This window comes from Nannospalax galili, unplaced genomic scaffold, assembly GCF_000622305.1.
Source record: "Nannospalax galili isolate Female #2095 unplaced genomic scaffold, S.galili_v1.0 scaffold543, whole genome shotgun sequence".
Lineage (NCBI taxonomy): Eukaryota > Metazoa > Chordata > Mammalia > Rodentia > Spalacidae > Nannospalax > Nannospalax galili.
In genome coordinates this window covers 86,373-100,531 of record NW_008352270.1, presented here as the reverse complement: position 1 = coordinate 100,531, position 14,159 = coordinate 86,373, and the positions used below count along the sequence as shown (strand labels likewise).

The following is a 14,159-nucleotide window of genomic DNA, read 5'->3' as shown; positions in this document are numbered from 1 at the left end:
GTCCTCTTTAACAATGATCCAGCTGGCAATTAAGAACTTTACTCTTACTCTAAGTGAGAAAGTAAAACTTAATAAAACACTCATTTGTAGAAACAAAATGCATACCTCTCTCAGTGATGCCCTGGGCCTCCACTGCAAAACAGCTTAAGACTGTATTGAGGTTGCTAAGAAGTAAATGGCACTGCTGGATAGACTGTATGGTTTGTGGATCGATGAAACGACATGAACCGTCAAATAATGGTGCACCTTCCAAAGATAAAATACAAGGTTAGTTTCAACACAGTAATCTGAGTGAAATTAGAACTATAAATGTTTCAAAGTCCTATTACTATGAGCTTTAAAAATAAAAGCAAGAAATAGTAAATATCAAGAAACTTGGTATGTGCTTTTAATATAAAACTACAAAGAGTCAAAGTAAGAACATGAACTCTCAGGCAGGTGTGGTGGTGCAGACCTTTAATTCCAGCACTTGGGAGGCAGAGGTAGAGGCAGAGGCAGGTGAATCTGAGGTCAAGATTAGCCTGGTCTAGAGTTCCAGGAAAGGTGGGGCTACAGGGAGACCCTGTCTCAAAAAAGAAAAAAAAAGAATATGAACTCTTGAATCGTAACTACTACATATCACAAGATACGAATTTAATGAGCAATGAATCACAACCACATTTAATGTGATTGGTCTAGGCAATATCTTATTTCCAGAGCCCTTCAAATAAAATTCTAAGTTTCTTAATACTATATTCTGTATTTGAAATATTCTAAAAGGGTGAAAAAAAACCAGCAAAACTCTCCATTAGCACAAAGACTTAAGGCTTCAATAATAGCTGAGTTATAGCAAAATGTGGAGGCATACACCTGTAATACCAACACTTGGATGGGGGGAAAGACAGGATGATCTTTGGCTATATAGCTATGTATAACACACTACCATAGCATATTAATTAGCATGTTTCCACTTTTAACAACTCACTGAAAATTTGTTCCAAATTGTTTTAATAATTTTAATCTGAAAATATTTTCTAGACTTTATGATTTAAGATTTTTACATCTTCAAAATGAATAAAGCTATTACTGAAAACTACTACGGAGCTGGGTATGGCGGCCCATGCCTCTAACATGAGTGTTTAGGGAGGTGGAAGCAGAATTGCCCCAAGTTCAAGGAAAACATGAGCTAGATTAAGTTCCATGCCAGCAGAGGCTGTAGCAAGATCTGCCCCAAACCACCTATATTAAAACATATGTTAGGATTAGGTTTGTGTGTGTGTGTGTGTGTGTGTGTGTGTGTGTGTCTTTTTAAGACCTAGAACTCACTAAGCAGACAAGGCTGGCTTTGATCTCACAGAGATCTGCCTGCCTCTGCCTCCCAAGTACTGGGAGATACCATGGCTGGCAGATCAGGATCAGGTTTTAATAACTATTAGAATTTTTCCTGAATACAGAGTTAATACTTACATAGTCTGTCAAAGTCCTCTTTGGTGAGAACTACCTTATTCCATGTCCATTCAAGAACAAATCGTAAATTAGCAGCAGAATTTGGTTGTTCTTATTTGTATTTATGAAAGGAAAAAAGAAGAAAAAAAGAGAAAGAATGATTATTAACTCCAAAATGAAAATTAGTAACTCTGTAGTAGAAACCTGATAGGCAGAACCCTGACCAAGTTCACGAAGTCAACATCAAGTCTAACAAGGTTATCTTAATCCGTGTATCTCATCAGGGAGCAACTCATCTTATGGAGTAATACTTGTCCAAAGTTCAAAACTCAGATCTAATCATGAGGATTGATAAATACAAGCTAAGGGACTGGAGAGATGTCTCAGTGGTTAAGAGCACTGGCTGCTCTTGCAGGGGACCTGAGTTCAGTTCCTAGCACCCACAAGGTGGCTAACAATCATCTATAACTTCAGTTCTAGGTGATTCAAAGTCCTCTTCTGAACTGTATGGGCACTGCATGCACACGTGGTGCACATACATATATGTAGACAAAACACTTGTACATATAAAATAAAAATAAAATAATAAATACAAACTGAGAATCAATCTTAAAAAATAACAAGCTCACGGCCTTTAAAAAAATTGACTCTTTGAGGGGGCTGGAGGAGAGATGGCTCGGCAGTTAAGAGTCTTGGCTGCTCTTGCAGAGGACCTGGGTTCGATTCCCAGCACCCACATAGTGGCTAACAACCATCTGTAACTCCAGTTCCAGAAGAATTCGACACCCTCTTCTGACATTCACAGGCTTTGCATGACACAGGTGCACTTACATACATGCAGGCAATACACTCATACACATAATAAAATTTTTTAAAAATTGACTTCTTTGAAACTCAAAGGTTTAGAAATTTCATCAGATCAAGGGAAATAAAAGACTTGAAAACACAAAGATTCTAAATTCAAAATCTCAAATGCTATTAAAAACATTACTAGATCAGTGGTAAAATTTCAAATGGTGTTAACTTTTGTTTTATCATCACCAAGAGTTTAGACAGGTGAATGTCTTTGTTTCTAGGTAAAATAGTACTGAAATGAGTAAAGAAGCAGGATCCTGGGGCTGGAGAGATGGCTCTGGCTGCTCTTGCAGAGGACCCGGGTTTGGTTCCCAGCACCCACACAGTGGCTAACAACCATCTATGACTCCAGTTTTGACTCCCTCTTCTGAACCCCACAGGCACTGCATGACACAGGTACACTCACACACATGCAGCAATACACATAAAATATTAAAAACAAGCAAACAAAGACACAGGATGCTTTCTCTTCAAATGGTTCACAACAAAGTATTATCAGGGGAGAGTAGATGTATGCATGTAAACAGTGAAAGTGATACCCTACCAATCACCTGGATATATCTCCAGAGAATTTTGCTGAGTGGAAAAAGTTAATTTTAAAAGCTTAGTGCACTGCATGATTCAGTTTATGAACATATTAGAAAGGACAAAACTGTCACTTGGGAGGCAGAGATAGGTGGATCTCTGTGAGTTCAAGGCCAGCCTGGTCTACATAGTGAGTTCCAGGACAGCTGGGGCTACAGGGAGACCCTGTCTCAAAAAGACCACAAAAAAAAAAAAGAAAGAAAAAAAAAAACTGTAGAAGTAGAGAACAGATAAGTGCTTAAGGATGTGGAAAGACGAAGGTGGGTATGCAGGGCAACAAGAAGGATCTTGGATGTAATACTACACACAATTTGCCAGATTGCTTCACTGGGAGGAGAAATACAGTATAAAACAAGTATGCATTCACTCTATATTATGCCTTACAACTATAGTGAATTTATAATTATCTCATGATGAAAGTTTTAAGTAAACTGTGAACTACAACTTTAAAAAAGAGAAATGTTTTATTTATTTATTTTTTAAATCGGATTATCACACCAGGTGTGGTGGCATGCACCTTTAATCCCAGCTCTCCAGAGGCAGAGACTGGTAGATCTCTGTGAGACTGAGGCCAGCCTGGTCCACATAGTGACTGGGACTAGGAAGACTCTGTCAAAACAAAACAAAACCAACAAAAATCTGAATATTACCTTCTATTATCCATGTTCTGATATAGCCAGTCAAAAGTCCCAAGGAACTTGTCTGAATTGCTGCTGACAATATAGCTTCTAATTGTTCTTCCTAATCCATGTTTTATTAAAGAAAAAGGAAAAGACAGTATGACATCACAACAGCAAAAGGCTGGAAAAATCATTATTACCCACTAGTAGGGCTACAATCAGAAAGAAACAACGAAGCCAGAGTGCTGGAATGTATCTAGAACTCTAGCACTTGGGAGGTGGGATAAGAAACTCTCAAGTTAAGGCCAGCCTGGGCAACACATGAGTTTAAGGTCTGCCTGGGCTACAGAGTGAGACCTTACTTTAAAACAAACAAAAACTAAAGAACAACATTGGTAAGAAGTCTGATACAGTCATGGGCCTCCTGCTCCCTATTCACCCACACAACTAGGTGAACCTACTGCTCAGTTTGCTTTCACTTTTCTTTTCTTGGTAGTACTGGAATTGAAATTGTGAGCCTAGAGGACATTAGGCAAGCACTATACCATTGAGCTTTATCTCCTCAATCCTCTTTCTGAGCCTTACTAAGTCGTGCAGGCAAACCTTGAAATCACTCTATCCCAGTCAAACTCTGAACTTATGATCCTCCTGTCTCGGCTTCCTATATGACAGGCTTTCATGAAGGGTGGGGACACAAAATGGGCCAAACACTACCTTACTAGCTTTTGCAAAAAAAAAAAATGTCACTTTTTTTTGTAATACAAAAAGAATAACATATTTCAAGAGAAAATAAGAATATAATCAAAGATCATCTCACTTGACTTAAGCTGGAAGGCTGAATGTCAACAAGTCTTGGTGAGAGGAGGCCAGCAACAAGACATCGGTTGTAACTATCAGGAATGACTTCATTGAGAGATGGTCCTGATTTTTTTAAAAAAGTCAAAGTCTATAATGAGAAAAATCATAGATCAGTCAATAATCAATTCAAGTCAAATTCAAAAATTACTCTATACTTAAAATTTGATTAAAACTTAAAGACTACCTTGCAGGATCTAGGAAAGGGGATTACAGATTCCAGAACTCAACTAACTTTATTTATTTATTTATTTAATTAATTAATCAATCAATTAATTAATTAATTATTTTTGTTTTATGTATATGTATGTTACTGCCTGCATGTAGGTAAGTGCATCCAAGCTGTGCAAGGCCTGTGGAGGACAGAAGAGGCTGTCAGATCCCCTGGAACCAGAGTTACAGATAGTTATTAGCTGCCATGTGGGTGCTGGGATTCGAATCTGGGTCTTCTGCAAAAACAGTCAGTGTTCTTAACTGCTGAGCCATCTCTCCAGCCTCTCAACTAATGTTTTTTTAATCACAAATGATACTGGTAAGACAGTTTAGATAGCTTATGTGGTTTTATGAAAGCCAATAACTTTGGTAACTGATCTAGACAAACGACATATATGCAAATGTTTATTCCTTTGTGTCTAATGTGAGAAATTTGATATGAAATATTACTGATAACTAATTATATTTGGTTGATAATCAATTAAAAGGTCTGCCAAATGTTGAATGTTTCCCTAGACAATCATCTTTCTACACACCGTGTGTGTGTGTGTGTGTGTGTGAAGCATTGTTCTAGGTACCATCTTTATATTACTTAATTTCCCTTTCTGAAAAGAACCAAGGGGAAGCCCCTCCTTCCACCAAACCTACAAAAGGACGATGTGAAAAGTCACTGACCTGTTCCACTCTTTTTCCCTAGAGTTTAAGTAGCTAACATCACATAAACCTGCTAAAAACATCCCATGCCTCTTCCAGCAAATATAAACATGGAAGTTTTCATCAATCCATGAAGTGTATTCTAACATCTGACTTCAGTTAATTCAACACATACTCTGCGTAAGTTGCTAACTGATACATACCTCTTTCTGAAAGCCAGTACAAGTTATATGCACAACTCCTGAGTTTAACAAACAAGTAGCATCTTAAAAAGAAAAAACAATTAATTCTACTTAAATGTTATATTTTAGGTAGCTTTAAGTACAATATAATAAACTACCAGACAATCAATTATACAAAATAACTTTCTCAGTTATCTTCATTCTCAGACAGTAAGAACCGTTATCATATATGTACTAGTCAGTATTTTCTGGAAAACTCCAAACAATTGTTAATTTATAAACACGTACTAAACTTTTCATGCACATATATCAAAAGTTATGTGCTATACGATATGAAGAGACTGTATAAAGTAAACATAACAGATAATCCACATACTACTTTTACATATTATTTTCCTCAAAATATTAAGAAAATACATACCAAAATTAAAAGTACTTGGGTTAAAAAATTGCTCTGGAGGGGGATATGAAGGAGGAACACCCCGACTTAAACTTCGCTCATGTACCAAGATGTCCAGGATATAATGTGGAGATGTTCTACTTACAACGGAATCCAATGACCACAAGGCAAAATAAGAGCAATTATGCAGATATTCTCCAGATCTGAAAGAAAATCCTAAAAATTACTAAGACACTGATCAGCTATACAAGCCAGTATCTGAGGGAGAAGGAAGGAAAACCAAAGTAAGCATACCTTAATGAATCTGGCATTTGTGCATGATACCAACGATTGATGTCAAAAAGCCCCAAATACACAGAAGGCTTTCCCTGTCCGTACACATTCACTTGCCATGTAAAGACAGAAACACTGGTATCAGGGGAGAGAGCTGAAAAAGAAACAATAAAGAATCTCAAACGTACCATCACCACAACAGAATCACAGTAAGTTTCTCATCAATTAAGGTTCAATTCATATTTCATTAGTTATCGAGAAATATTTCTATCATGTGTAAGAGATATAATCTTGAGGGTTCTCTTTACTCAAGATATTAAAAAGCACTCATCAGAAAGTTCTCTCTTCAGTAGTTTCCACAGTTAATACGACTTTGAGATACTGGAAATAGAAAGTAGAAAATGATCTCAATAAATATCCTCTGAAGATGGTGGTACGTAGATACAATAGAAGGTAATCAAATACCAAAAATGGATGTCTGTAAGCATTAAGGTTTAATTCTACAGAGGAATTTAGTTGACAAGAACAAATCTAGTTATACAGTGAAGGGAAAAAAGACAAATACCTAGACAGTGGCAGTGGAATGGCACCAGAGTAAGGGACATCAGCAGGAAACGAGAAAAGCAAAAACCTTGGCCACCACTGATAAGAAACCGAAAAAGGACGATGTGACGGGGTAAAAAGAGAAGCGAAAGCATGCTAAGTTTGTGACATGGCTATTCAGTTAACAAAGGCTCACCAATACACATGTGGGAAGTAGAAGGGGCATCTTTGGGATGAAAGCTCACTGCGACAAAGAGCCCAATAACACATGCACAGCCAAAGGCCCCAACGGGTGCTCCCAGAGTGGAAGGAGGCTGTAACATGATCCCTTCATCCTTACAACTACTCTTTACAAAAAAATGTCTATCATTACCTCATTTACAGAAGGGGAGGGAGGGCTCAGAAACGTGAGGCAACTTGTCAAAGGTCACAACTACTAACAGGGATGAAGTATGACTCAATGCTGAATTTAAAAAAAAAAAAAAAAAAAAAAACCAACCCAAACACCTTTTACCTGAAAAAAACCAGATAGGAAAAAAAAAAAAAAAAAAAAAAAAAAAAAAAACCCACCCCAAGATCCTTTACCTGAAGAAAGACAAATAGGAAAAATAAAATAAAGAAAAATCCAAGGTCACTACATCATGGCTGTCATATATGGCTCAAGAAATACACAAAAGGGGAAAATATTCAAAGACAAGTTACACTAGGCAAAACTAGAGACCATCTTAGTGTTGGATTAAAATACAAGGGTCCTTCATCATCCTAATGTACTCAACTCTCAATTCTGTACAGCGATCCAGACAGCAAGAAATACAAAGTGTCTCATAAAAGCCAAACAAATCCCATAGTCACACTAACTCCAGCACCAATACCTGTCATAAATCTTAAATCAAGTCACCACACAATATAGTTAACAGTACTTTTAACTGCATGTGGCCCTTGGTAGATTGTTCAACTGTGTTCCCGTGCATGGCTCCACACCCAGAAGTATATAGGGCTAGAGGTAGGGGCAACTGGTAGGAGTTAGAGATGAATATGATCAAAACACACTGTATGAATTCTCAAAGGAGTAATAAATCCTTTAATGTTAATGACTAGATTCAACTTAAAATATTATGGAATTATGACTGTTAAGAGGATGTTAAATTTCTGAAAAGTGCTAAAAAAGAATTGAAATTGGAATTAAAGATTCCGAGTCACTGAAATAAACTGCCACTATTACACTGCAGAAATCAATATATTGAAACATGTTATCAAATGTGGAAAACACTCAGAAACAAAAAAGTACTTTTAACCAACCTTCAGTCATGGTTTCTTCCCGATCACCATGAGATCGGAATTTCTCTATACTCTGGCATCCCAACAATTTGGTATTACTAGTCTGTCCCCTCAAAGGAAACATGCCGCCTGACAGATCCAGTGTGTATCTTTCTTCACAATATTCTAATCCCTGTAACAGAAAATGTACACAAATCTTAAGAAGACTAAAAAAAAAAAAAAGGAAATAAGAGCATACTAAAATTAAGTATTCCTCCATGTTTAAAGTTTTTCACACTTAACAAAACACAAAAATTTAAAGAGAACTTATCATCTAAAAGGCTATAAAATTATACATACATAAGATACACATACAGAACTATGAATATAAAGTTAGATATGACTCAAAAATAATCACCAATAACTCTTGCAAAGTTATTTGGGAACATTCTTACAGTACTAGTTGGAGTATAAATTGGAATAACAAGATTTTTTTTTTTTTTGTCTTTTTGAGACAGGGTCTCCCTGTATCCCCAGCTGGCCTGGAACTTGCTATGTAGACCATGGTGGCCTTGAACCCAGAGAGATCCACCTGCCTCTGCCTCCCAAGTTCTGGGATTAAAGACATGGGCCATCACACCCCGCTGAGAAACTTTTTTTTTTTTTGTCTTTTTTGAGACAGGGTCTCTCTGTAGCCTCAGCTGGCCTGGAACTCACTATGTAAACCAGGCTGGCCTTTAACTCACAGAGTGCTGGGAGTAAAGGCATGCACCACCAGGCCCGGCCCAAGAAACTTTTTTATACCAATTTTTTTCTTTACGTCAATTCCTTCTTTTATTTTAATAAACATATTTATATATAAAGCTTTACCACTGATGGGGCTAGAGAAATGGCTCAGTAGTTAAGAACACTGCTCTTGCAGAGGACCTGGGTTTGAGTCCCAGCACCCAAATGACAGCTAACAACTGTCTGTAACTCCAGTTCAAGGGGATCCAACACCCTCTTCTGACCTTTGAGGACACTGCATGACAAGGATGCACCTACCTACATGCAGGCATTACACTCATACACATAAAATAATTAAAAAAAAACAACCCAAAAGTTAAATATGAAACAAAACAAAGAATTCATAATTATATGTATCTATGTATAAGTGCATCATATTACTTTTTGGTGGCTATGTAGTAAAAAATATATGTAAACATACATATATATATTTATACATCAAAACTATCAGTATTAGAAAATCCAAAGAGAAATACAGTTTTATTCTACCCAGAAAGAACATTTTAGTTTTCAGTTTTAATGCAAAGTAGATTGAAGGGCCTCACCTTACATGCACATTCAATCTGAAAATAAGAGTGGTTTGGACAATTTTCTTTGATAAGATTAGAATACTAAAAAAGCAGGGCGTGGTGGCACTCACCTCAACCCTGGCACTCCAGAAGAGGCAGGAGGACCTCTGTGAGTTTGTAGCCAACTTGGTTTACACAGAGTTCCATGCCACCTAGAGTTAGACAATGAGACCTTCTTATCTTTAAAAATAATAGTACTGAAAATTAATTTCTAACCAAGAGAAATTTTTGCTCAATAAACAAAAATAATTCTTAAGACTCTTAGTCAGGGATTCCTTTAAGATCTAACTAAAGACTGAGACGCTCCCCCAGAAAAACATACCCATAAAAATGCCCTAAGCATGGTGGTGCACGCCTTTAATCCCAGAACTGAGGAGGCAGAGGCAGGCGGATCTCCGTGAGATCAAGGCCAGCCTGGTCTATATAGGGAGTTTCAGGTCAGCTGGGGCTACAGGGACACCCTGTCTGAAAAAAAGATAAAGAAAAAAAAGAAAGCCACACCTAGTTCAAAGAGTTCCTAATTTCCTAAAACCTACCCATATATTGCCTAAACACTACAATTTGAAAGCCTGTTCTAGAGTTGACAAAATAAGAGTATTAGTAATACTCTTCCTCCTTTTTTTTTTTTTTTTTTTTTAAAGGAATTTAGACTGAAAAGTAAGTAGTCATTTCTGAGCTTTGGTGTATATACAATGCAGTCATTCCAAGGCTTATTGGTTGGTATGTTAGAATAAAATAAGTTAGGATTATTTCTCCTGGACTCTATAATTAGGTTACAAACTTGAATCTAGTCCAGTCTCTTCATTTTAGGAGGAAAAAAAAAATGACACTGCAAAAATTAAGAACACTGCAATGACAAAACAGGTAATATACATTAGAAAGCGCATGATCACTAACGTAGTACTTTTGCTATGATGAACAGAACATTAACTTGAATGTAAGAATAACTTTTCAGTATTTAAAACAAAAAACACATTTAAAATGGAAAAACAACAAAATGGTAATATTCTAATAACCACTTACCTCATATAAGATTTGTCCTGATGCCAAACATTTTCTATCACCAAAGGCCAGCTGAAGCAGATGCAAACTCAAAACATCCCCTTCACTAAAAGAAAGAGACATTACCTAAGACACACTAAACATTAAACCCATCTCTTGCATCCCAATTTTTTACCTAATACAGAATGCACTGGCAAGCTGTCCCTGTGGACGGCAGGTTATTTTTTTGTTTGCGCATTGTCATCCTCTGAAACTACTTTTACATTTTGATTCTAATTAATTAGGCTGATATTTGCATATTTTAGAAATTTGCTAAGTGGCATTGTCTACAACTTTTTTGTTTGTTTTTTTTTTGAGGCAGGGTCTCTCTGTAGCCCCAGCTGACCTGGAACTCACTATGTAGACCAGGCTGGCCTTGAACTCAGAGATCTGCCTGCCTCTGCCTCCTGAGTGCTGGGATTAAATGCTCTTTCTTGAATAATTCTTCAATAGGTATATTTTATTTTTTAAATATTTATTTACTATTTTTGTTTTATGTGTATGAGAATATTATCTACCTGCATGTACCTAAGTGCACCTGTCTCATGCAATGCCTGAGGAAGTCAGAAAAGAGTGTCAGATCCTCTGGAACCAGAGTTACGAATGGCTGTTGGCCTCCATGTTGTGCTGAATCAAACCCAGTCCTCTGAATCTCTTCAGTCTTCCCCGTAGTAGATATATTTTAGTCAGATATAAGGCTGCCTAAAAATACCAACTATACTTTACCTACTTCATTTGCAGTCCAGTGGGTAAGTCCTGGTCAATAGAGATAAAAAGAGAACTCCCCAACGGCAGCTAGAGACCCTTCCTTTAGACATTTTCCTGTTCCTTCTTCGCTTCTACTTATGAAGATCATGCCCCACTCACAAGGAAGAAGAGGGCTTCACAGGAAAGACACAAGGCAAAGGCACCAAATCCATTATAAGCACAGCACTAAGTATACTATGCCACATCATGAGTGAGGTTTTTTTTTTTTTCTTTTGCATTATTTATTTTTTAAGATTTTATTTATATTGTTATTTTGAGCCAGGGTCTCATTTTGTATCATAGCTGGCCTGGAACTCAAAGCAATTTAAAGGATCATAGGTCTGAACCATCACATAGGAGTTTTATTTTTGAGATGGTCTTGCTATATAACCTAGGTTAGGCTAGACAGCTACCTACCTAGATCCCCCATGCCTCAGACTTCAAGTGCTGAGATTTCACTCCTTAAATGAATTTTTATTTGCTAGTTCCAGCATACCACTGTTTACTACACAGTCCTCTGTTGGCCACCCTGAATTCTTGCTAAGTATTAAAGAACCGCAAAGCTGGATTTCCACCTCCTTTCTTTCTGACACATATTCTCATTCATTCTAGCTAGTGGCTCTTAACACCTTGGTTGGTTAATAAAATCACAAGAGCTGGGAGTGGTGGCGCACGCCTTTAATCCCAGCAGAGGCAGAGGCAGAGGCAGGCGGATCTCTGTGAGTTCAAGGCCTACCTGGTCTACACAGTGAGGTCCAGGACAGCTGGGGCTACAGGGACACCCTGTCTCAAATAGACCAAAGGTGGAAAAAAAAACAAAAACAAAACCACATGAGCAGTTGATGAGATAGCTCAGACCAGTGTTCAATCCCTGGAACAAATATAAAGGAAGAAGATTGCAGCAAGGTTTCTTCTGACCCTCACAAACGCACCATGGCATACACATGTACACCCACACCCACACTCTCAATAAATGAAAAAAACTTTTTTAAGCCCAGCATGGTGGCCCACACCTTTAATCTCTGTCAGTTCAAGGCCAGTATGATCTACATAATGAGTTCCAGGCCAGGTGGGGCTACAGGGAGACCCTGTCTCAAAAAGACAAGAATATTTTTTTTTTAATTTTATTTATAGGCTGGAGAGATGGCTCAGTGGTTAAGAACACTGGTTGTTCTTGCAGAAGACCCGGGTTCGAATCCCAGCACAGCCTCTTCTGACCTCTGCGGGCATTTCACAACATGGGTAAACATACCTACATGCGGGCAACATATGCATACACATAAAAAATTTAAAAAAATTTAATTTTATTTATTTTTTAATTTTTTACTTAAACGCAGGTAACATACACATACACGTAAAAAATTAAAATTTTTTAAATTTTATTAATTTTTTTTATGTGTGTGCATGTATTGCCTGCATGTAGGTTAAGTGCACCCGTGTCGTGCAGTGCCCGCGGAGGTCAGAAGAGGCTGTCGGATCCCCTGGGACTGGAGTTACAGACAGTTGTTAGCTGCCACGTGGGTGCTGGGATTTGAACCCGGGCCTTCTGCAAGAACAACCAGTGTTCTTAACCGCTGAGCCATCTCTCCAGCCCCCAGAAAAAAAATTAAGTAAAATCACTAAAAGATCTGTGAGAAAATGCTAATGCTCAGTCCTTATAACCAGAAACTGATTTAATTGGTTTGAGGTAACTAGGTGAAATTCAAACATTTTCATAATTCAGGCTTAAATATCTCTGTATGTAAACAAGGTCTACTTTTCTGGTTTCATCTGTCACTATTCTGTATTCTTCCATTCTGGAGTCTTGCTTTTCTCTCACAGAGTTTACTACCATGTATCCTTTTCCTTCCACTTACCTTCCTATTTCCTCTTCTAATTTCTTCTCTCCCTGACTGCTCTACTGAGAAAAAAAATCCTTCCATATACTCCATGATATACTATATCCTTTCCTAAGTTTTGTCAATATTTACTGTAGCTATCTAAATTTTCTTTAAAGGAGCAACACTTTCTTTTGGCTTTTAGTTTCACGTTTCTGTTCAACATCCCTTGGCCAAATCATTATGGGCCCCAGATGAGGCAGAAAATTGCAACAGAAAGGAGATAGTGGAGCAAAGCTGCTCACCTCATGGCAGCCAGGAAGCAAAGAGAAATTACACCAAACATATGTACTAACCTGCATGTTTGCTAGCCCTCTTCCTCACTGGACTATAGTATCTAGAAGTTCATAAGTTTTATCTCCCTCATACAATGCTCTATTTCCCAGGGCCATTGCCAGCACATAGCAGATCCTCAGTAACTGCTCTAAACAAATATATTGTCCATATGGTAAAGACAACAGCTTCTAAAATATATTTATTCAACAGGATATACTACAAAACTAACAGTAAATGATAACCAGTCAGTTTTTTAAAAATTCATTTTCCATTATTATAAAAGTATGTTTTATTATCATCAGTGACTACTATAGCTACAATTTAAATTTTATGATGATAAATTCATTATAGTGATTCTTCCTTTATTTTATTTGTTCAAATGGCAATTCTGGGGGCAGGGGCACACCACTTGTTTTCTTGATTAAAATTTGGCTTTATATAAAAATTTTTCAATATTTATTTTTATTTTATGTGTATGAGTGTATTGCTTGCATGTGTGTAAGTGCACCCATGGCATGCAATGTCCCACAGAGGTCAAAAGAGAGCTTCAGATCCCTTGGAACTGGAGTTATGAATAGGTGTTAGCGGCCAGGTGGGTGCTGGGAATCGAACCTGGGTTCTCTGCAAGTGCACTCAGTGCCCTTAACCACTGAGCCATCTATCCAGCCCTTACCTCAAATTTTTTTAATTAAGAAAAAAAAAAGTGTGTCTGTGTATGATCATGTGAGTACAAGTGTGCTTGGAGGCTAGAGGGGTTAGGATCTGCCCAATGTGGTTATTGGGAATTAAACTCAGGTCAGAATGGGACATGCTCTTAAATACTGAACCATTTCTCCAACCTCTAACTTTACATTTTATTTTAATCCACTTAAAATACCATTAAGTTGTCAGGAAGTACAGTGATCAGGAAGATAGGACGACAGTGTAGTAACATCACACACCATCATTAAAGCCAGATTCCTTCATTTGTGGCCTCATCAGTACATAGACAGTTTGAAATC

The 14,159-nt window shown here is 37.5% G+C and overlaps 1 protein-coding gene across 1 annotated transcript in view; it reads right to left on the bottom strand.

The window, feature by feature from the left end:
- Ahctf1 (AT-hook containing transcription factor 1) overlaps positions 1-14,159 on the bottom strand; it is a 73,898-nt gene that overhangs the window by 38,166 nt on the left and 21,573 nt on the right. The window contains exons 7-15 of the mRNA XM_008849146.3: positions 10,241-10,325; positions 7,905-8,055; positions 6,084-6,216; positions 5,811-5,992; positions 5,411-5,472; positions 4,303-4,431; positions 3,516-3,606; positions 1,447-1,536; positions 106-246 (exon numbers count right to left, since the gene is read on the bottom strand). Coding sequence (XP_008847368.1) covers positions 106-246; positions 1,447-1,536; positions 3,516-3,606; positions 4,303-4,431; positions 5,411-5,472; positions 5,811-5,992; positions 6,084-6,216; positions 7,905-8,055; positions 10,241-10,325 — 1,064 coding nt within the window. The remainder of the gene's footprint in view (positions 1-105; positions 247-1,446; positions 1,537-3,515; positions 3,607-4,302; positions 4,432-5,410; positions 5,473-5,810; positions 5,993-6,083; positions 6,217-7,904; positions 8,056-10,240; positions 10,326-14,159) is intronic.